At 33.5% G+C, this 25,677-nt stretch overlaps 1 protein-coding gene and 1 non-coding gene across 2 annotated transcripts in view; both read left to right on the forward strand.

The window, feature by feature from the left end:
* LOC124365716 (Krueppel-like factor 9) overlaps positions 1–9,109 on the forward strand; it is a 56,373-nt gene extending 47,264 nt beyond the window's left edge. The window contains exon 3 of the mRNA XM_046821662.1: positions 1,552–9,109. Coding sequence (XP_046677618.1) covers positions 1,552–1,678 — 127 coding nt within the window. The 3' untranslated portion in view covers positions 1,679–9,109. The remainder of the gene's footprint in view (positions 1–1,551) is intronic.
* A 3,481-nt stretch (positions 9,110–12,590) lies between these two features.
* On the forward strand, positions 12,591–12,693 carry LOC124367032. The gene has a single exon (XR_006922852.1). It is a non-coding gene; the product is annotated as a U6atac minor spliceosomal RNA (small nuclear RNA).
* The last annotated feature ends 12,984 nt before the right edge of the window (positions 12,694–25,677 follow it).

Below are 25,677 nucleotides of genomic sequence, written 5' to 3' on the forward strand. Positions count from 1 at the left end.
TAACCTTTAAATAGGGTATTATAATGAACAGACGGAACTAGTGAGAAGGGAGTTCAGAAAATTTCAAAACATTTACAAGAAAAATTTTGGGGGTTTTTGAGAGAAGTGGAATTTTTAAATATAAAAAATTGAAAATAATTCAAAAGTGTGATGAATAAAAGACTATTCCCAAAATTATTTTTAACTTAATAACCCCATTTTTATATTTTTGTCACTAACCATTTCCATGGATTATTTTTAACACCTTAGCAGTTATAATTTTTTGTCATTGCTGTGTACTTGGTTTATTTTTTCATAACGCAAGATTATGTAATTCTGAATCGTTAATGGGTATTATATTTATTGTGACATCACAATGTTGTTGACACTTTGTGAAGTGCTTTTGGTGGAAATTTATCTCAAAAATGTATTGATGACTTATTCAAAATTATGTTGAAATAATTTTTTCTTCAGGGATGCAGTTTTTATTCCAGACTTATCCTGGCTATGTTGCTCTGGTCAGGGAAGACAAGGTTTCATCCTTTTGAGATCTGAACCCATGCAATGAGATGAGTGAAAGTTACCCTTATTTGAATGGTTCCATTTTAGATACTGCAAACTTTCTTCTTCATTGGGTTGATGTGTTTTATTATTACTGTTGTTGAGGTTTTTGAATCTGAATTCATACCTATGAGAAATAATATACCTGTTAAAACAAGGCATTGTTTCAAATTAACTTTGTTTAGGAGGAAATGTGCTCATGTATATATTTCAACTTGACTGGATTGTGCACTGTTTATGAAATTTAAAGATATTATCAGGAAGAAGGGTTCGGTAGGGCTGTGAAATGTTTTCAGACAATAGCTTACGATGAGTAAGTAGTACAGAAGGTTTCAATATATCAATGCAAATGTTGAGTTAAGCTCCAGTTCACCTTCCTCTTACATGCAGCATCTGAAATATGACGCTGTTACAGACTTGACTCCTGAAATCTGGAGTCATGTTCATCTGAAGGGATCCAAAAACAATCGGTGATGAATAACAAAGAAGCTCAAAGTGAACCCCCCCCTGCATCGTTTCGATATCAGAGACACGCAGACTACAAAAAGTAGTGCAATCTAGGTATTCTGATTGTCTCATCAGGTGAACAGTTTGAGCTTCTTCGTTTTTCCCCGCCGACCGTTTTTTGGATGCCTTCAGATGAACATGACTCCAGATTTCAGGAGTCAAGATTTTAGATGCTGCATGTAAGAGGAAATTGAACTGGAGCTAAACTCAACATTCGCATTGAATCAGCCCTTCTCACCATAGCTAGATTTGTGTATTCAACTGGTAAAAAAATGACAGTTGAAACAGTCTGTCAGTTTTTGTGAAATTAATTTCGCAGGTATAATGTCACATATTTTGTATGTCAGACTCTTGGGGTTAACAGATGTAGTGTAAAATGAAAATAATTTTAGTTTAATAATGCGCCATCCCCTCTTTCCAGTTTAACGTTTGAGTATTCAGTTTAGTTGTTTGTATATTGTAAATGTCTTAAACTCAGTTGTTTAAAAAATACATTTGTTGTAGCAAACATGCCCGTCGTCACCCCAACTTCGACCCAACAGTGCTGCGGCAGCGGAGGCCTCCTGTGAAAGCCTTCTCTGTTAACTCGAGTGACGGGACGCCATCGGAGCACTCGATCCCATCCCCGTGAGTGCACTGCCTCGATTACCGCAGCCGATCATGCATATCAACCCTCACTTCGTCCAATCTTACCTTACCAGGAGCTCAGAACCTAGTCTCAGATTCCGGCCATTACGAGTATATCAGATGTGGCCCCAGTTTTAATATCTCGAGCACCGCTGCAGAAGGTGGTGTGACTTAAGCTTTAAACGGTGATAGTGGTTAACGATAGTAACTTAAGTTGTCTTCAAGTGCAAATAAATATTAACTAATAAAACAGTTAACACCTCAGCCATCCAGATTTAGAGGAACATTTGTTCAAAAGTTGAACATGTAGAAGTAAGAATCAGTACCAGTAAAGAAAATGCTCTTGCTTTGCATATCTTTGTATATACTTTGTACAACAACGTTTGTATATTAAACATTTAAATTTTGTAATCGTTTCTATATTAGTTGTTTTATACTGTGACTCATGAAATCATGCTCACTTTTATTTACTTATTGATAATTTATGTAGTGATATCCTTTTTCTTTGTATGTATTTTTGGATTGGGATAAAGTCTATGAAAGTAATATTGTCGAGATAAAGCAATTAAGTTCAGGTATTTTACTGTAATAAGCAAATACGTTGGATTATTATTGAAAAGACAAAAGTATAGCACACTCTAGTGCGGTTTGTACAGTGGTGCTTTTAACAACCTCTCAAATGCAAGGTGATACATAAGAGTACACAGTAACCATTAAGATCTTTAACTAAGAAAGTTCCAAGAACTGTTTTCCTAAAGGAACCATAGATCATCCACTACAAATCATAAAGGTACATATTTTAGTTTTTGTTTCTTCGGTTAAGTTTTGATGATTGTAAAACCTTGTTCCTTAACATTCTTAGGATAAAACCTATTGGTTTCGGAATAAATTCTAAAGTATAAGACTGTGCGAAATGGATAAGTTAGAGTAAGAATAATACATGTGCAATCATTCGTTCAAGAAATGGAAATAAAATGTTATGTTCATTTAAATGAGTAAAAATAAAATATTTTTAAATTAATAAGTGTTCAGTATGTTTATTATTTTCATTACAATGATGTTTTTTATCAGTTAGCAACAAAAATTGCCTAGGAAAAATATAATTACAATCCATGTTATGGCCGATTAACCCATCCATGACTAGGCAGTATGATGCCTGATTAACCCATCCATGATTAGGCGGTATGATGCCGATTAACCCATCCATGATTAGGCGGTATGATGCCGATTAACCCATCCATGATTAGGCGGTATGATGCTGATTAACCCATCCATGATTAGGCGGTATGATGCCAATTAACCCATCCATGATTAGGCGGTATAATGCTGATTAACCCATCCATAATTAGGCGGTATGATGTGAGGAGTTTACATGGAAACTAAAGATAAAGGAAGCAAGATAAGATAAAGAAGAAGATAAATGGGTGATGGGTTAGGATGTTGGCTCCTACACCTCTTTTAATTCACCCAACTTTCACACTGATGCAGGTAAACAGACAACCTGGCCGGCGTAGTCTGTGCGGCTGTAGTGGTCATCTTAGTGAACAAAATGTTTTTAAAGCAGAGTCCGATCCCTTTTACGTCTTATTCTGCCCGTCCTCATGGGCCACTGACCTGTGCGAGAATCTTATCAAACAGGATGGTAATGACAAAAAGTGCTTCGATCACAGGCAGAATTAAACTTGTGCTATCTCTAACATAGACCCAAAGTCCAACGTCAGACCGTTTGGCCATCGGCACTGTAAAATTCTAAGTAAGCAGCCAAGATGTTAGGATCTTAACTAAAACGATCTTACTCACTCTTGAAATGATCAGATCGTGTTACAGCTATTATTCATGATAAGATGATAGCCTTGATATATTTTTTAAAACAGAACTAATTTTAATCAGTGGTTATCTTGATACTGTGCAATCTTCATATCATTCAGCAGTAGACATCTGAAGTATAGCCTACCTTCCTCTAATTCAAAGGCGTAGCATGTGGGAGGGGGGTCCAAGGGGTCTGGAACCCCCTAAACTTTCAATTACTTTTTTAGTAAACAATTATTATTATTTAAATAATTCAGTATTACTGACATGCACTGCTGAAAGATCGTTCTCAACAAAGAAACGGGTCAAGAACTTTCCAAGCAACAAAATTAGGCCTTACTTTCTGTCCACTACGAAAAAATATCAATTGTCTGGACCCTCCCCCTCAATTTTTTCCTTGCTACATTCTTGCTCTGATCTGTCTAATTCTTGTGCAAATAATTCTAATCTCAACATGAATAACTACCTAATTTAGGACACAGAGTCCAGCCATGGAACTCTTGCAGAGTTCAAAGCTGTTCTACACTACCCCTTCTCATGTAGGTACTTTAACCCTTTCGGTCCCAACAACCGTTTATTATACAGACATTTATAAAACAACTGTTTTAAAATATAGAACATAGCGAAACTTTTATTTTCGCTGTACCAATGCTACCATAAAAAATCAATCTTTCTCATAATGTAGTAAATTAAACTTCATACAATATTTAAAAATATTATTGAACATACAAACAGCAGTGTTGCAAATTTCTTTGCTTTCTCTGTGTAAATCACCTCTAAATGACACCTAACTATGACAGTTAATTGTTGTGAGTATTGCATTGTTTGACTGCTTTATTTAATTATTTTTAGCATTATTCTTTACATTTCTTTCACATCATTACGTTTTTATTTAATATTAGACCAACTTTTTCTGACAAACAAAACAGTTTGTAGAAATTTTGTTTATTTATGACAAATTTATGAAATTTGATGTGCTTATTCACTTTTACTTTTATGTGAAATGGTAAGTGCTCATTGATTTAAAAAAAAATACCTCTTACATTGTCAAAAGATTGTTGAAAAAGGCATTTTAGGTAAGTTATTGCAAAACTTTTACTTTTTTATTGTGTATACCGGTAGTTTATTTTAAAAATCAATATTCTTTACATTTATTATATTTCATGCTGAATAAGAAAACTAAATCTTAAAAATCGGTCGAAAAATAAGAAGTGAATAGTTTTTTCCGAATGTCTGAAAAACGAGCCATAATAGTTCTGAAGTTTTAGCAGATAACTTGCATTTAATTGCTGGCATTTTAAGTAGATTTATTTTTTGAAGTTGCTGGAATCGAGAGGGTTAAGAGTGATCACCATTAAGAGTAAGGCCATTCTAAGCTCGAACAATTTTCCTCTCAACCCTCTTGGAAAAGGATATTTAACTACGATAGTCATAGATGATGACTTATACAACCAAAACCTAACCACTGTGCTGCACATGTGTCGGAAAAGCTTGTAGGCATATCCTACAGTAGCCTAAACTCTTGCCGAACCTAAGAGCGTTTAGAGTAATCCAGTTATCCAATGTACGTACACAATTTCCTAACATTTGTTACCAAGCACAAAACTGTGATAAAGACGGGGAAGGAGAAAGAAATTGACACAAAAGTTAGTGGTAAATCACCACTAGGATTTCAAAAGGTGTCTGATCAAGATAAAACTAAACACAGCCCATCTTCTTTGGTTTGAAATCGACCTTGAAATCAATGCCGAGGTAACGTCTTTTGTAAAAACAGGCATCTGTGTAGTGGTGGTTTAACGCAGGGGAGGGCTGGAAACTCCTCAAAAGCCCTAAAAGGTTTTTTAATTACACATCTTAGCAATACAACTTGTTTGAAATATAGCAGTTAAATGTTTTATTTTGAATTAGGCCTGTCAAATTTATTTAAATTCAGATTTATTCCATTACAAACCTTCTTCCAAGGTAAACATGGGATATGTAACTTAGTCTTTTTAACTTTGCTGGACAGGATAGTAGACAAAATATGCATTTGGACTTTTTAAATCTATGTAATCAAAGATATTTTGAAATGCTGCTACACTTGCTCTCTCGTCTGTAAAGTGAAATTCGTTGAAAAAGTGTCCATTTGTTCTTTTATAATTATTGTGTCATCAAAACTGTTTTAACATTAGTGCCTATTAATACTCAATTAATTAGTCTTTTCTGGATAGTAAGACCATGTTGAATGGTAAATTATGTTTACTTTTGTTTAACTGTACTCTACATTCTACGATAATTCCTAATTTTCTTATATGAATAAAATATACTCTTTTACCAACACCTGTGATCTCATTTGGGATTTTGCTAGACTGTGTGAAATCTTTTGTACATATTGTTCTACAGTACTATGGTATGCTCTGTAGTTGTTAGCAGACACTTTAGAGTTTATATTTTATTCTTGCCTGTGAAAATAATCTGAATTTTATGTAAGGACGTTTGTTTTCACAGCCAGTTATAAAGTATAGAGCTTACCCGATTCATTATCCATAAAGCTGATGTTCTTATTTCAGTAGGTATTTTGGTGTTAGCCTTTTGTTGGAATTTACGAGATAATGTAGAGCTTTGTAAACGTAAATCAATTAATATTCTAAATAAGGCAAGTAGATTCATTTAACTATTAAAAATGATGTAATCGATAAATAAAATAAGGCTTGACTTTATGAATTTAAGTTGTGTACTTCCAATGATTTTTACATTATAACATTTCTTTATCTGTTGACAAAAAGTACCTGACTTGTATACTTGGGCAATAATCTTGCTCATATGAAAGTGAAAAGTGACATTTATAATTTATTTTTTGGGATGCAAAAAAAGTTTGCAACGTATGTTTGGCAATGGGCTCAAAAGACTTGAATAAATGTTTCCTTTTAAGATTTTTCTCTTTATTAATAATGTGATAGACTGATGTGAAAAGCACTAATAAAGCAATGGTTTTAAGAAATTCAAACTGTGATATAAATATCACAGCAGATATAAGAGTTATTTACGGTTAAGACTAAATTTCACAACCAACGTCTAGTTACGAGTGATCTTATTGCTTGTAACTATTGCCGTACTAGGAAGCAGATTTTGGTGATTTGAATCTGAAATTTTTAAGCTTACAAGAGTTGTACGATTTCAAGATTAAAATATTAATATTTCATTAGTCAGTGATCATGCAAATTAAACTGTCAGTTTTGTTCTCTCCAATAATATAAAGAGATGTGATATGAAGTTACACAACACTATTGTGTCTTTACTCTGGTAAACATAATATAATCTAATTCAAAATATCTGAAATTTACGAGTGCACCAAAGTAAAGTTTGTGCTTTATTATGTCAAACTCAAAGTTGTAAGCGAAACAGTAGAGAACCCCAAGAATTGTAATCATTGCTCATGAATAGAAAACTACAATTAAATCTGGGATGTTTTTGTTTTGACAGTTTTATACAATTTAATGTTAAAAATAAATTTCTATTAGATGTTTTGTATTAATTTTAACTATAGGTCTAGTGGTTTTGGCGTAGAAGGTTATTGTTTAAGCTGTATTTTATATGGCTATCTTTTCGTTTGAACTAATTTTTATGAAAACAATTTCATTAAATAAGTAAGCATAAAATAGTTGGACAAACAATAACTAAAAGCTGACTATCACGTTGATTAAAAGAGTCGAATAATAAAGAGAATTGATAGTCCTTTACTACTACATTAGCAGATACGTACCTAATAATTGTAAATGTAACAACTGTACTTTTAAACTTGTACATATAATCATATGGCCTATACAATATTAGTACTGATAGTATGTTGTCAATATAATAATGATCATGTACAGTTTCTTTATTGATCATGCACTTAGGTTTATTGCAATTTTTGTGTATATTGTAATTTTTATGGGAACATCTGTATTTCTCATTTTTAGTTTTTGGGATATTTCTTGTTATTAAAATTCAGCTCATCATTCTACACTAAGCAAATATCCATATATGCAAAGGTAAAATATATTGTGTTTTTAATTAAATTAAATTTAATTGATACTAAAACTTACATCTATAATTTTATGTGTTACGACTAAGAACGATTTTTTTTATATAATTACAACTGTATATTCGGAATTGTGTTTAGTCAATAACAATCTTTTGCTGAAATTCTGTATTTTACGTAAATTTACATTTATTGTTTTATCAATAGGCAGTGAAAAAACCCTCTGTGTTCGAAAGCAACAGCTGTTTCACTCATAAGTTTGTATTGTTTTCATGTTTTACCGTAATCATGTTGTTTTGTTTTCTTCTCTGCCATTACAAAAATTGTATCTGTCTGGTTATTTAGCTTTAAAAGACCCTATTTTACAATAATAGAAACTAGTTATGCTCCGTTATCGGTTTTAAGGAAATTTTATGATTAGTACCCCAATTATTCAAACTAACTTGATTAATTATTAACTTAGTTAATTATTCAAATTAACTTTGTGATTCTTGAAAAAAACAAGCAGAGGTTTTCTCTTAACGATGCACATTTAACGTAGTTGAAGATTTATTCTGGTTATGTTTAATATTTTTTTAACTGTGTCAGATAATGTATCAGCATAACAAGTTATTGTTAAGTTCTGTCAATAATTAAACAATATAAAATGCAGAGAGTGCTATACACAAAAGCATTCTTACTTGCAGCTAGAATAATTTGGTGGTGTGTTACTAAACTATAGACAAACATGAGTACATATTACGGTACGCCCAAGAGGATACAGCTGGTCAGATACTGTTAAATAATTAAACTATGAAAGAATCCATAATGGATCTTTCGAATTTAAGGAACAAGACTGACGCAGTCTAATATTTGGATCAATATATAGACCTGGTAAATACTGACACCATCATTGCCAAAAAAATAGAAAACTGTGACATCCCAGTCTTCATTTCCGTGTGGTGTTTGTGATCCATATGAGTAGTGAGACGGTTTAAATTAAAAAAATTGTTATCTCTAAAATCTATGGTTTTGATCCATTTGGAAACGCAACGAAATTAGGCATTTAAATTAAATTAACCGATACAGAGGAGTTGACAGAATATAACAAACTGATTTATCGCACAGACAGATGGACGAACTGACTGCTTTTTGACCTTTTGACCTCTTGGGTAAGAATTAATATTTCTAACCATGAAATTTCAGAGCTTTATTTCCAGCAAAAAAACTAAATTGACTTACCATTACTAATTCAAGCAGTCCTCATTGTGTTTTAGAACCATTACAATATTCAAATCAATAGTTTTATACTCGTATTTCACAATCTCATTTAAAACACTGGTTAATTTACCTATATTATTTAGTCTTTAGATACTGTATCTAGTATCTATATCTAGATACTGTAGAGCTCATCATATTATTAGGAGTAAGATAGATCCAATATAGAAACTTGTATTATTTTGCTCAGCTGTTTTAATGTTGTATTTTATACTTGACTGAAATTTGATGTATCAATATTGTTATAATTGTGATTTAATTTTCGTCATTTTCTACCTAAACAAAAACGTTGTTTTCTGTTGTACACTTCTATAGGTAGCCAAGTTTTGTTTTATTTTTGTAGCCAATAAATGTTTTTATTATGTTTCTGTGCGTTCAATTGATTGAAAATCCTGTTTCCAATATAAGCGTCTATTTAATACATTTTCTAGCCTTACAAAAACGTTGGTTAGGATTCAGAGATCAGTTGAACAAATTATGTAAAATAGCAGCTTTGTGCCAAACCCAACGTTTTAAGTAAATTAATACAAAATTCTTTTGCATTGTAATAATTGTTGCTCGTTCAGCTCCATTTTACCCTCCGTTTAGTGCAGCACTGAAATCTGACACTGTCACAACCTTGACTCCTGGAATTTGGAATCCACAGCCTGAAATATGGAAGCCTTTGGAAAGCCTGAAGAGATCCCAAAAAAGTCGAGGATGAAGCTCAGCGAAACTCGTTGCATCGTATAGACATCAGAGGCACTTAGACTACAAAATGAAGTATAATCTAGATGAAAAAAAAAAAAAACAAATCCAAATAATATTTACTAAAAAATATATTTATACTTTACAGATTACAAAAGGTTTAACCAAAGAATATTTTCTGCAAAGACTACAGGTCTATGTGCGGGGAGAGTCCATCAATATATAGAGTGTAAAAAAGTCCTGCACATGCTCGATAATTCCCTGGACGATTACAGGTAAAGCAATAAAACTTGGTATATCATTACTGCACATATAAATCTACTTTTTGAAGTAACTACCATGTTTTTGTAATGTCAGGGGGATGGCCCGCAAGGAGTCAGAAGGAAATATTAAATTGAGAGCATAAGTCGAGTAGTACATCAAATTAAAGGTCTTAATTAGTAGAGTACAATGCCATAAATCCAACCTCGAAGGGTTCACTCTTTAAAAAATTATGCTGGTTTAAGGTTTGAAATATTTACAACGTAGGCCCTGTTCTAGATGGTTTAATATTCTTGTCTTGGCTTAAGTTGTGAAAGTTAAACTTAGTAAATGAATACTGGACTTAAGAAATAGTTTTTAAGTTAGTCTTCACATCCAATGGCGGCTAGTCTACAAGCAGTTCGGCAAAAAAATGTAACGTAAGCATAGCTCAAGATGTACATTGTTTATAAGTGTAAAGTAAGATGTACATCAAGTGAAGTCCAAAGCCCAACCAAAAATAAGAATTTTCTATTATAACATACCGGGTTTTTCCCTTTAGCATTCATCTCTGCTAAACAACCCCTTTATAATCATGTAAATCTTAGGCTAAGCTTAGTAAAAACTCCTTGTAGACCATTTTCCATTGGATGTCTACTACCTCCAACATCACCTTAAGTCGTGGTCTGTGGTCAATATAGCAATTTCAGACTAAAAAAAAAAAAAAAAAAAAAAAGTAAAAAAAGTAAAAAAAAGTAAAAAAAGTGAAAGTAAGCAATTTCAGACTACTATGACTAAGAGCAATATTTTAGTGGAGGATAGGTTGGAATGGGACCCTAAAGTTTTATAAACTTTAAGAAACACAATGGCCTCTCTTCTACGTTTCACTTTCAAAAGTAAAGTAAATTTAATAAATTAATCCCAATCCGCAGAACTGCTGTTCAACATTTTTAACGGTTGTCTTAATTGTACCCATGTTTTTGCTGTATGGCACATTAAAAACTATCAAAGTTTTCTAGAAAAATCAAACAAAAACTGAATGGATTTCAATTCGAGAAAAAAACTGAAATTTTCTCTAAAATTTTGAGAAAAAGATGAAAATTTTATTGAAGGAAGACAAAATTTATAGGAAGTAGTCTAAGCTGTAAAAGCATATGATTATACATATGTGACAATAACTTTAAAAAACAAATATCATCAACAATAAAATAACAAATTTAAGAAAACCTGAATTAAATTGGAGACTGGTTTATGGGCAATGGAAAATAGGTTGCGATTCAGTTTCAGAGTAGTTGTATAATGAGGAGATGTATGTGGAGGTTTAGATGGAGGATTAGGACTGTATGGAGATGGCATTGCATGGTTTTCCTCATTGTTTCAACACCACACACTAACTTTTTCTAGTAATGTTTAGTGAAAGTGGTGGATAATTTGTTCCTTAGGGGTTCAAATTCTTGGAGTTTGTTGTTCTGCAGTCACTTGATGAGGGATCTAACATATCCTGTGTTAGCAGTCTATTAAAGACTTTCGACTGTGTAGACTATAGCAATTTTCTACAGAAATGAGATTTTTGCTATCTGCAAAAAAGGGAAAGGAGTGTTTGATGTTGTATCTGTTATAATGGAAAACTTTATAATGACACATCGGGCTTCACACACTACACAGACAGGCCCATAAATGACAAGGGGTGTTCCTCAGGGGTCTGTTTTGGGTCCTGTTTTTTTCTTGCTGTAAATAAAAAACCTCCCACATGGCCACATGCTGTCTAAGATGCTTCAGTTTGTCTCTTTGTAAACAAAACAGCATTGACTGTAGTAGACAGAAAAAACACATTAAAATGTCACTTTGTCTTATTACTGGGAAAGTGGTCAACTCCTAGTTTTCTTACTATATAACATAAATACTACCTATAATATACTGCTGGTTGTACTAGCAGTCATCTAAATTGTAGCCCATAAGGACAACTTTAAAGGTCTTATTGATATGAGATGTTTATATTTAATGACGTAATACATGCCCAAATACTTTTCTTTAAAGTTTTACACTATTATTGGAAATTCAGAAAATAAAATATAAAACTTTTCTACTTCATAATATGAATATTTAAAAAAATCTTTGTTATAAAATATTATACGCTATGGATTCTTATTAATAATAGTTAAAAATATTGCTCATAATACTATGAGGAAAATCAAGAACAGTGGTAAAATTCAAGGTTATACCACTTAAAAGCTGGTTGTAAATACAATTTTATTACATTTTTACAGTTTATATAGTTATGTATTTATATTTTCATAATACACTCCAAAATAAGGCACGGAACAGCATGCATATTGATTAATAATTTAAAGTTAGTTTTTTATGATTACAACACTTAAAAACTTACAATAGTGGTATCTATTTACATGGAAGCTTTTTATTATTTTTATTTTATAATATTTATTCGAAAACAAATGTATTTTTTGCACAATAATTTAGCAAATTTACTGAATATTGGTTTATATGGTCGTAATGTCGTGAGATTAACAGTTATATGTTATTTGTCAAAAGTTTAGATAGAAGCGTAAAAATTCCATCACATTACGAAGCATGTAGCATAATGCCGCTCAATGTCAGGATATATCAAACTATTCAGTTGTTGCGGAAGGTTCTCACGAGAAGCGCCACTGTGTAGCAACTACAGACAATCTTCCTTACCGACGTAATCAACGTATTCAGATAAAATTATCTTTTATCGTGAGATTGTATTCTAATACAGTATTAATAAACTATAAATGTACATCAATCGTAAATTATAACAGTTTCAAAGAGGTATATACCCTGAAAGCGAATGAAATATAATGCCAAAGTTAGAAGTTCTCGGTGTCATGCTGTATTGTGACGCTGTAGTTATATACCCGGCACTAGCCAGTTCACTCTCGTGTTGTATGAAAGGAGAGACGTTTAGCACTCCCCTTGACAAGGATGGAACACATATACTGGTTAAGGCACTGCTGTAATACAGCACTTAACCACATTTTTTTAGATGTGTCAATATTAATTTTACAATATGCAGTGATGCCTATTGACATAATTTATGATTTCCTGCTTTGTATCCTTGGTGGAAGTGAGTAGGTTTTAATGGAAAAGAATTTTTTTTTAATATAAATTATTATAATATATAACTTTATTATATTTATTATTATTATTATATATTAATAACTTTATATAATATAAATTTATTATATAAAATTTTATATAAATTATGATATAATTTATGATAGCAAATATACTGACAAACCATGTTTGCTGTGATTTTTCTTTCTGTCGTAAGGAGAGGAGGAAAGGAAGAAATATATTCGTATTTCCTAAAAATAAATTTACATAGCAATAAGTTGTCAACATCAATTTGAATTGGTGAAACACTGAAACAGTTATTAGAGAAAATATTTACGTACTTTATTAAAACAACGTTAAGCATATGTAGTGTAAACGATTTATTGTTGTTTTACAGTATTACTGTAAAATTCTTAACAGTTTCTGTAAACAAGTAAAATAATTTACGCTAGATGTTAAAAAATATGCATTGGTACGTAACATAAATACATCAGCATCATACTGTAAAATACTAAAGTGATCGTTCTAGCTTATGCGTTAACGGATTGCATCGCAAAAGGTACCATTAGAATTGATATAAAAATGACTAAATAGTTTGTATCTTGTGCATTTTCTATAAATATAGCCTACTGGTTGTCTTGTTATTTGAATTTAAAAGTTTCAACAGGCGCCATTGTGTTAATATAAATATAAATCACACCATTATTTTGTTTAATTTGTATCTTAATTATTACTACCAATGTGCGAAGTTTGATAGCTGTAGCTTTAATACTTCTTGAGATAATAATATTTTATACCAAATACAAAATGGCGGCTGGCGGCTAAACGAGACATTTCTCGAGCTATGTTTATGTGAGATATTTTGTTTTAAATTATGTTTACTATCACCCATAGAAGTTTTGTGACACCCCTTCGTGAACACCCTGTATATACACAGTTTCTAACATAGTTCTAGAAGTGTTAGATACCTGAAATATGACACGTATGTGCTCTAGAAAAGAACCCCCTATTCAGAACCCCCGTAACAATAACCTCCGCCCTGGGAATTTCGCGGTATCACCAGATAATCTCCTGCGAAAATAAAAGACCCTTATCAACCTTTCCTGCTGATAACGATAACTGATTATTTATTCTCACAGCACAGACATAAACAACTCCCTCGAGAAAATAACGACATCTCTGATTTGCCCAGATTACACCCTGTTTGATGTAAACCCCCTGATAAGCTTATTCGGCTGATAAAGATGATTGTAGGACTGTAGGTCCACGCCTAGTTTGACGAGGGTGGCTGACGTCACTTTTCTGCAGGGTAGGACAGTTAGTCCACGCCGACACCTGTGGACTAACTGGTGTCGGTCCTACTTTTCAAAACTGACCTGGCCCTGGCCGTGCATTAGTTTTTCTACCTGCACTTATTCTTTATTCTGGTCAGTGATGCTTCCACTACATTCGCACAGCGTACTGCTAAATCAGTAAATATTAACAACAGTTTACTCAAGCTATCACATATGAAGTGGATTACTAATAGGGATTATATCTTAACGAATTCCATATAGCATTATACTACTTTCTGATTAATTTGGCATTGTCCTAATGAATCATAAACATCTACAGTAAGTTTGTATTAGTAATCCTTACATAGGACCATCGTTTGTATAATACTGTATATACCAGTAGACACGTTACTCGTAGTACACGTTAATTGAAATAGATGGTTTATTGTTTAATTAACATTGTTAATAGTTAAAAAACCATTTAGTTCATATTTAATATATCATTTTTAAAGTTGTACCAAATTAAGTTAAATAGATACGAAGAAAAAATATTTTATTACCTTAAATAGTGGCTCTTGGCATATAATCCAAACAGTAAACAAAACATCTGCCTACACGGACATACTAACTTACATAACAGTGACCTTATGCCGCTAACGATACGTTGTAAATATCACTCAAACAGGAATTCGATGAACGGCTAAAAAATTTGTCTAGTTTCATTCAAACTTCCAATTGCTATTCATCGCTATATGTCGCTGCGAAAAAAATTAACGTTATTTCAAATAGTGATCCCGGAACGACAGGAGATAACATGTTTAATTACTAGCAGTTATAAGGACCTCAAACGCTCCAAATTCTTAAATTTATTCTTAAACCCTATCAGTTTTATTCCCCTTTAAAATAAACCGTTTAACCGTTAAAAGCTTTAAAATTTGGTGTTTAGTTAATAAAAAAGCTTAGTTAATATTACTTTGTTTTCTCGAACAAGGTACATACAAACTTCTGAGAAGCCTACTTCTGCCAAAAGTCACATAAACTCTGCGTTTTATAACTATTTAAAAGAGTACATTCCTTTGATGTCTGCATACAGTACTCATCATGCATACTCAATATTTACTAAAATGTACAGTTAAAAGTAGACTTTTAATAAAACTTTTAGTTTATTTATCTAAATATTTGTCTTACTTGTGCTCAACAGTGGTCGCAAATAGTTTGAAATAAGAAGTGTTGTTATTATCAAGCTTACTCTATGCTTTCACGACTAAATGTAAGGTAATTTATGATTGTGCTACTATAAAACAATGTTTACACAGAACAATTGACTAAAGTTAACAGGCTCATATACTATTTTTCTGTGCATTCTTACGATATTTTAATCGTTGTTCTCCTAGTCGGAGCGAAAACGTATCCAATAAAGCAAAGACCACTATAATCGTTACAGACATTCTTAAGTTAGAAATGGCGTAACTAACCTGACTTTATTTTATGTATATAATTTTGTTTCATTCTTTTTGCATCTGTCTTATGTAGTGTACTGAAAACTATTTAGCAGATATAGAGTTTAGATCTCGAAACATCCATTCAAGTGCTGCAGTGTGAGTACGACGATCCCTCGTCAAAAGAAACCCGTGAGTCGGACAGTGGGTCCCAGGCCGGGACCGTGGACCCACTGTCCACCCCTTAAGAAGTAGGTAAGAAATGCTTCCGGCAGTTTTATGACGTGGACCTACAGTCCGTTTACCGATAAAGATATCTAAATTAGATTAAGTACTCTCCATTACGGTACATACATTCTACCCCACTTCTTGGCATGTTAGAAAATTTAAATAAGGTACAATAGTGTTAGACTGTGTAATTTATAGGAACAGTGTGAGAGCAGATGTTTTAATTTTAAACTGCTCCTAAGCAATTCGTAATCGCTGACCAGTACAGACTTTTCTCTCAAGCTCTATACAGGGCTGAGCTGAATTCCGACATTAGAATTGTTGGATCATGCAAACATTTTGTTAATGACCGATAGCGGCCAAACGAGGAGTTGTATCTCAAATCTGAGGGTAGAATTTAATACCAGAATAAAATTTTCAACAAATAAGGTCTTGTCACTTTTGTTGTACCTACAACGTAACTGCATGATTATCGCCTATCTTTTTTCATTGATGAATAAATTTTAACGACAGTATTGGAAGGGCCTGCATGATATTAACAATCCGCCATTGAAATAAAAAATCAATAGTGCTGTGTTATTGATGGAGGGGAAGTAGTTACAGTGTTTTTGGATAATAATGTATAACTTTTTCAACGATACCCTTATTACGTCATCAATTACTGTGGAAAGCCTTAGGCCCTGTTGCTATTGGGAAAACCCACAAACGATCAAGACATCTTGAGCGAATCATTCACTACTACATTAATAAAATTGATTAGAATGTATTATTGATGAAACTTATAGGCAATTTGCATTTTTCTTTTAGAGTATCTTTTCTCAGAACAGCCGATTGTTTTTATACCATACACTTTACATGAAGGTAATTGCATACTTCACACATTAGATGATGCAAACAACAAAGCTAGTTTCAAACTCTACTGCTAAAAAGAATCAAGCTTTTATAATTGAGAGTGATAAGATTTAATGTTATCATTGATTGGTTAGGCCCATAGACGTAGCCAGCGAGGGGGTCCAGGGGGGATCCGGACCCCCTAAATTAAAAAATTTTCAATTAATTTTTTAGTAAACGATTATTATTATTTTAATAATTTTTTAAATATTACTGACATGTACTGCTGAAAGATCGTTCTCAAAGAAGAAACGGGTCAAGAACTTTTAAAGGAACAAAATGGAGCTTTCGGGAAAATATCAGTTGTCAGAACCCCCCATTTTTTCTGGATACGTTCTTGCTCAGGTCCCAGTAAACTAGTAATTACAGATTACAACACCCAAAAAAGGAGTCCATCAAAGGTTTTTTATATTAGTGACATGCAGGGTATCATTGGGAAGAGGTTCTCTTGTGAGAGTATACAGCCAATGCAGGGAAATTATTCATTCCTTTCCTTATAATCAAAGAAGGCCAAACCAGACATATGTGACGATATTATGATGAATACGTTGCTTGCGATGCGATATGTGTAGTGTACGCTATCTAGTATGCCTAGCACACTTCTCCTTACCACAAACAGCTACACAACAACGCATACAGAATTTTATTAAGTGCAGCAATGATTGCAAAAGCAGCAAGTATAAAAGTCATCCACTAAAATGGGTTTGATGAAACATTGGTGAACATCTGCTCCTTAATTAACTCCCTCCTGAGTAGTTACTCCCTCTCATTGGACGCATTTACATACTTTGATATACTCGTGCCTAAGAGTATCGTACCAAATACAAAATAAAGATTATTTATCTAAGAATATTTAATAAATTACTGTCCGCTGTAAAAGCGGCTTGAAATGCTCGAATCTGTTGAATTGCTCAGGACATGCGTACACCAATCCTGATCTGGTCACCGATATAACTCTTGGCGAAGCAACGTCCATGAGGATAACTTTCAATATGAGGAGAACCTTATAGATTTCTTTTCTATTATATATAACTAGTAGAGATTTTTTAATGCTATGTCGAATTGACATTATTATCATGGAATTGATACGTGAGTTATTCTTTCTATACATGAAATTCACTTATTTTGTTAGAGAGGAAGCTTTGAAAATTGCACATAGTCCTTAAGGACCTTTGCGCTGCTTCTGGAGTGACAGGATATCCTGGATGGGTAAGGTTGGGGGTAGGGGCCGCTTCCTGTCGAGATCCATGAGGAAGAATTTAGGGCACTAATCTCAAAGTCATGTCTACTTGGAAGAAGAGTAGCCCTGAACCAGCCTCTCCAGTCAAAGCAGGCAGAGGGTGGCACACCCTTATGTCTAAGCTGGGAAAATCTTTGACTCTTAGGGAACGAACCCCACCAACTCCAACAGTCATATCCCGCAGTAGACTAGACCTATCGAATTGCTCTTACATCCCAGAATCTCGACATTTGCGGTTAGTGATGTGCCGCTCCTGGACATCCATAAGGTTGCCCAGATTAAAGTGACACGTCGGTTTTTGCTGTAACCTGTGTACGTTCAACTAGAAGGTATATTCTAAACCACCTGAAGTAAACCCTCCTGGGGGGAATGAGATTTACTTTAAAAAGTACAAAGACAAATTTTCCATTCCAGGACGAAATTGGGAAGAACTCAAATACTCACTACTACCAGACGTGACACTAAAAGGATTATTGATTCTGGTTTATTCACTATTTCCATCAAAGAACTTCTACCCCTTCCATGCTGCGGTACAATATTGTTTCTTGTAGATTAGTTTTTTGAATTACTCAATCAAAGTTTGCGCTAAATCTCGTAGCTCTCGGGTTAATTATTGAAAACAACTGTTAAAAACACTTACCATTTTACCCCCCTTTTCACCTTCTCCTACACTGTATTCGTGCAACATTTTACCACTTATTGGATGACACAGAATCATGGATGACACTCCATTAGGTGTTTTTATACCACCATGGATGACATAGAACATTGCGACAAAGTAGAACCTTCTTTGGATGTCAGGGCTAAATTCTGGTTTTACTAGACTATAAACCAAGTAAATGTTCTCTTAGCAATCGCAAATTCTGATCATATTTCAGGAATTATTAATGAAGATAATGAAACATTGATGGTTCAGTACACCCGTAATTATATCAATCTACTCGTAGGCCTACATTATAAACGATTTTAAACCATTGTAAAATAATTTGTAAGGAGGAATCCCGAGAAAAATGTGGCTTAAGGCTGAATTTATGCTAAGTGGTTACTACCTAATACGGATGTTATATGATTATAATGTTAGTTAGATTTAATGTTCTGTTGTATAATTTGGAAATTTATATACACGTTATGAATAGTGTTATAACAAATACAAAAAGATAAAGATTTCTAGTCACAGTTTATGCAATATTATATAGCTATAAAAGTGTTTACTTTTTAGAGAAAGTAATAAGCTATTACTCTCTCATTAGATAGGATGGTAATTTAAAAGGCTACTTTCAGAGTGAATAAGTAAGTTTATTGATTAAATGTAGTAATCCTTTCAGAGGACATGACGAGAGTAAGGATAATATAGAGACATGTCTTATCCAGAAAACTGTTACTATCTTTAAAAAATATCTCAAATTCTTCATAATGCTTTTGAGAACTGAATTAATCTTGTCATCATTTTGAAATGATAAATTTATCGCCACTCAGAGCAGTGGAACTTGACTGATGAAATTCTAGAGCAGACTTTCGTAGATTGGTATTGGTGAAAAATATATGATTAGAATAAAGTAGTTTACTCTGACACATGTACATTAGGACATACCTGCGATTTCGCTCGCAATTTCTATGCAAACATTCCGTGTATTTCATTCAATAGCTACCACGATTCTAGTAACACGACGTATTTTAGATCAATGTGAACGAACTCCAAGGTCAAAGTGCAGAGCTTTCATAGTGAAAGCACTTATGATGTAATACGATATGATCTTATGATATTTTTGAAGTGGAATTAGTCATATATCATGGCAACAGGTACTCATTTTTTAAGTGTTTCCGGTTAAACGGGATTGCGGGTAATTCTTATTTCAGTTTTACGCCTTCAAGAGCATTTATGGTTAGAATTAATTTAGAATATATGTAAACAGTAGGACTGAGAAGCAAGCCTACGTCATCTAAAATGTCTACTTCAGGTTGTATAACTTAACTATAACGACTTTCTTGTCTAATGTATTTACGGTGTCAAATTTGAGTTTGCTTTATTATCCAGAGCAAGAATATATATACATGTAGGTCACAGCAACCTACTTCTGTCACAAAAGTTTAGTTTCGTCTTTTGCTATCTTCTTTCGGTCTAAGAAATTTCGATTGCTGTAGTTGAGTTTTCCTTGTCACGACGAATAAAATATACGTACATACTTAGGACCGAAAAGTCTACTAAGTCTACTCTCTGTATAAGGGAGGAATCCTTAGTAAGTGTATGCAGCGTTTTAATAATCGTTTATGATAGGTTCTAGAGTTGTAGAAGACTTGTTTTTTGGGCTTTGGTCTAGGAAAGTATGGCTCTTTGAAGCAATGATAATATAAAAATGCCACATCACACTGTCAAGGAAGCCAACTAGTCTTGAGCAAGATTCTGTGGCAGACCTAAATTCGAGAAATGCACAATACAAAAGTACGTATGTTAAACCTGTGTCTATCTTTTTAAATTGTACATTGCACAATAAAAACAATTTTTTTATGTAGATGAGTACATCTCTATAACCACAATATTGCACAAAGGAAAATTTAAAAATCTTATTTATCCTCACGATGTACCCCATGGGGAACATGAACTTTCTGGTTTTTGTGCCAATAGTGGGATGGCAGGTGGAGCTGTATTTGTAACACGAGCTCCTCACGCCTGAGATTTAATGGGGTGATCAACCGAGGCGGAGAGAAAGAGTGGGGACAGAGCCGAGCAGAGCCGAGCAGTACCGATAAATCCCGAAAATTTCTGACAAACTCTGTACATGCGGCTGATAGCGACCTCAGTTCGGAACGGTTCTGATTTCTATTATCTTACGAATTAATGAGTCGTTTTATATCCGAATTAATAAGTCGTTTTATATCCGAACATATCTGCAAAACATAGACATTATATCGAATTAATTGTATTAATATAGAACTTTCTTTATAAATCCAAAGACACTTTACACGAACATATCTGCAAAACATAGAAATTATATCGAATTGATTATATTAATATTGAACTTTCTTTATAACTCCAAAGACACTTTACAAAATGTGAGATGGTGCACAACGAATAAAATGTCATAATCTTTTTGTGCTATTTGAATATATTCAAATTAATAGGGCAAAAGCAACATATTATAATGTGGAGTCCTTAATTGGTAGTAAATAAATTAATAATTACACTACAAAATCTGTAATAAGAGTTATGTAATAGCTGTAATAAACTAAGGGTATTAAAAAAGAAACTTGCGAGTAAATATTCAACCAAAAACATAATTATAGAAATATGACAAAATCAATGACAACTACCTGACTTAAATACCTAACATAGCACGTGACATCATTAATAAATACAAAATTTTGCTAATTATATTATATTACTGTAACTGACAAATTCAGTTTAAGATCATATATGAGTATATTTTTGGTTTACAATTTTAAAACACTTATATTTATGTAAGAAATATTACACTTATATTACAGAAATTTTATGTAATACGGATGATGAAAATAATTTAGTCCTACTGATCTCTAATGCTACGAATATAAAGATTTATGATACAATTACAATTACACAAATTTATATAATTTATTGAAGTCTGCCATTGTTACTCAGAAGGCTTAATTAAGTCTAGGCAAATTTCTAACTTTTCCTCCTCTGTGAGGCCTCTCTGCGAGGATTCTTTGTTCTTTTTCGTGGAAAAATAACTCCTCTGTTTGGTAATATTGGTATTGCCTGGTTGCCTTCTGTTACACTCTTCTTCCTAAAACATAAATTCGATAAATTTGACAGAATTTTCCGTGGCATAGTTTTGAGATACTATTACTTGTTTTAAATTTAATTCAATTTAAATTTTACTACTAAACAATTAAATTCAGATGAGTACAGAGCGAGAACGCGCGGACTGCCCATTCCACTATTCTAATACACGGGCTATCTGTAGTTGGCAGGAGGGGCCCCTCCATCCCCACTCTTTCTCTCCGCCTCGGTTGATCACCCCATTAAATCTCAGGCGTGAGGAGCTCGTTATTTGAAACTGTGTTGTAGCAGCCAATGTTACTGTATACATTTCGAACTCTTGTAGGCCTATAGATTGTTAGTTGTAAACGGCACGAGACACTCAGCACTATTTGGCACATGATTACAAAAACATTTTTTAGTTATGCTCAACAAATTTAATACACGATAACTCACGTTCATGATCGCGAATTATAACATTTTGTGAACACATCTGTTCACTTTAATATTTAATTATTATTTTAATCGATTTTTCATACGGAATCCATAATTTCCGGATCATTTACCCATGGAAGTTATGGTTATGTAGGTTCACAATGTTTCCTCTCTCTCTCAAATCGATAAACCCAGCTCGCACTGAGGTTTGGAGGCTTCATGATTTTTGAGAACCAAACACAATCAAATAAACATAACCACTACTTCCACTCAGTTTACAAATCGAAAACACTAACCAACCTTAAGTTTCTACTTATATATACACTGCTAGCCGACACTGTTGCTTTATGAGAGTCTATCAAGTTGTAATATACGTTGTGTCATTGCAATTAAGCATGTGAATCGGTGTTCAATATCATACGTTTTTTAATTTGACACATTTGTTTATGTCATACATGCACGTAAACGGTCGGTATATATATATAAATGAATGTTTGTGTGTTTGTCCTTTATAGACTCAGAAACTATTGGACCGATCACTATGAAAATTTGTATTTTTCCACGTAGAAGGTTTATATGCTATGGCCATTAATGTAACTCACCACCAAGCTGCGCTGCAAAAAATGCAAGCTATCCAAGCGCCTGCATATTATAAACTGCAATTACGAGACGATTACGTATATTAAATAGCCAAAAACTATTTGAAGGCAAAGCAATACACGGGCAAGGTTTACCAAAAGCGTGCGAAGCCGCGGGAAACAGCTAATAAATGTTTTATAAAGCTATAACTAGAATCTTTTTTTGGTAACAGTAAAGTCATTGAAAATATCTATATTAAGAAGCGGCCAGAAGACACCTTAACCCTTTAAGTGGCGGTCATTTGTGGTCTCAGTGGCAGGCCGTTTTCGGGTAAATTGCCGTGATCGTTAAACTTATTTTTAGAAAATATTGTATAAGTGACAACCTAGCAACATTATATATTTTTGTTTTCCTTATTAACTATAGAATAAGAATAAATATGATATTTGGTTCCTTATTTTTATTTTCAGATGAATATCATTGTAGGTGTGTAAAGATTTTCTTTTAGAAAAAATAATTTTTAAGTTCTACTGTCCGTCACTTTGAAACAACTGGAGCTACAAAATAATGTCATATTCACAGAATATACATAATTTTATTCTAAACAAATTACTACCTATGCATTTTTTTCTATTTACAAGAACAAAAAAGTTAGAAGGGAAAAAATAAATCAATGTACAAACTGTTTTTTTTTGTTTTTTTTTGTTTGTTTTGTTTTACTCCGAGTCACTAGAGTCACTAGTCACTAAGGCTTGTCTTTTTTCCTCCCAGTAGTGTAGGGCCTATAATAGTGGCTTAGTTTGTCATAGCACAGTATATTTCGTAAATATAAAACAGGAATTGTCTTATCGCAAACCCCTCCCCATCCTCAGACAGAGGTCAAAGTCGAGCGGTCTAGTAGATAACGTGATTACAGAATCTCGCCGCCCGTTCAGCTGGTGCGCCGCATTCTTGTACTTTCGTGTTTTATTGTGTGTGTAATAGATTAGTGATGGGTGACACTATGAGAATTTGGGATTTACCCAGGAGCGAAGAGGGGACCATTCGTTTTTTACAAGATCGTGACTAGTTGCCTAAATCTAAAATATTCGTGGCGGTCGGGAGTTGCGGCTGAAGGCGGAAATCCACTACACTCACTCATCCTTGATATTGCTGCATTCTGGGCGTCACAGGAAACCCATTAACAATTAATAATCGTTGTAAGTTTGTAATTGAAGAGTTGCTTTTTCGTTCTATAATGTTTTTTTCTATACATTTATATGTTTGTGTTCCTCATTCTAGTGTGGTCGGTATAATCCCAAAGTACCCCAACATTTTCCATGACGAACGAATAACCTAAACATTTACCGGTAACACAAACAACGCGATAAACAATAATATACTGACAATAACAGTACGCAAAGTCACCAAACAAAACAGTGACGAGACAGCTGTTCTCTCGTCTGCCGCCAGGTCAAACGAAAACTGTTGGATTCATTTAAGCCAGCAAACATTAGTAACATGAATACACACTATACTATATGATATATATAGGAAATGTCATGCAGAATACGATAGTTCAAACTAGGCCTAAAAATAATGGACGGTTGCGGAGCAACAGCCTTAAATGTGAAGCGACGGCTGTGACGGCGCTTGCCACTTCGCGGCGACGTGAATCATACATCTAAGACGGCGCTTGCCACTTATAGGGTTAAAGTTATCATCAGTGATAATTTTGAAACAGACTCAAATATGTTCAAATGTGAGTATCCACCAAGCTATTTAGGATATAACATGTATCAGTAGTGTGTATTTAAGGGTGTTTATGCCCATATAAACGATATAAAATCTGCATAGTGAAATCCAGCAAATTCCTGTTTAAAATGTGAATAAAAGATCCTTAGAAATGATTTGTAACTGACATTGTAGGAAACAAAAGTAAACTGTTCAAATAAATCCTTGGACGAGTCTAGTTGTTGTAAGTAATTATCAAAAAAAATTCTTGGAAATTAGTTTTGGAACTGACACATTAACAAAACTGATCTATGGAAACAAATCCTTGAATTGATCAGATGTGTTGTGACTGACTAACAAAACTGAACTGTCAAACAAAGTCTTGGAAGAGTAGAATTGTGGGAAAACCTGCTGCTGACTTGAGGATATAAGTCTTTATATCGTATGTGAATAAGAGGTGCCTACCTGTTTCTATATACTTCTTAGTGTCATTTATAAACAAGGTAAAGAGAAAAGATCTTAAGGGGGATACTTGAGAGACACCATATAAGACCTCAGTTATTCGGATTCGATAGCACCAAATCTAAATCTAACTCTAAGAGTTGTTCCCTTATAGACAGTAGAATAGTAGAAACCAACATAAAGGAACTTGTTTGTTTTCGGAAAATACTGTTTAGATGTAGTTGGTGAGAACTGATTTGTTGTTGTTGTTACCTCCTTGTACGAAACTCAAGTCGTTGTGGGATGTTATCAGATTTGAAGTGTTTAAAAAACTGAACTGTACAAATAAACTCTTAGGAGTGTACGTAGAGTTGGAACTGACATATTAACTGAACTCTACAAATAAATCCTTGGATAGATGAGATGAGTTGTGACTAATAAAACTGAACTGTACAAACAAAATTTGGAAGGGTAGAATTGTAACTGTGTTTCTTCGGCAATCCTTCTTGTATTTACCTCTCCTGAGACGAGCTATGGCAGTCTCGGCAGAGCTGGGGATTGCAGTATGATTTATGGGATTATACCAAGCCTGGTCAATTACTGAAACATTCTTAAGGTTTCAAGTTTGCCTGAAACTCTCCTCTTGTTAAAATTTTCAATAAAATGCATTGGAAAAGAAAGTCGATTAGGAAACTAAGACTAAACAACAATATCTGAGTACGGCCGGGTGTGTCGTCTAGTCCTACTATTTTGATATGGTTGAGTCGTTTAAATCAATCTTCAGTATCTGTAGCGGAAACGCTCAATGTATTTAGTTATTTATTTACTCTATAGGGGTCGTTTGTGACTCGATTGGTTCGTAGTTGTCTCGACAGTTACAAGGAAACTCTTACTCAGCACTCTGGCCGTTTGTAATTTGTCATAAGCTACAA

Source organism: Homalodisca vitripennis, chromosome 7 (genome assembly GCF_021130785.1).
Source record: "Homalodisca vitripennis isolate AUS2020 chromosome 7, UT_GWSS_2.1, whole genome shotgun sequence".
NCBI classification, from domain to species: Eukaryota; Metazoa; Arthropoda; class Insecta; order Hemiptera; family Cicadellidae; genus Homalodisca; species Homalodisca vitripennis.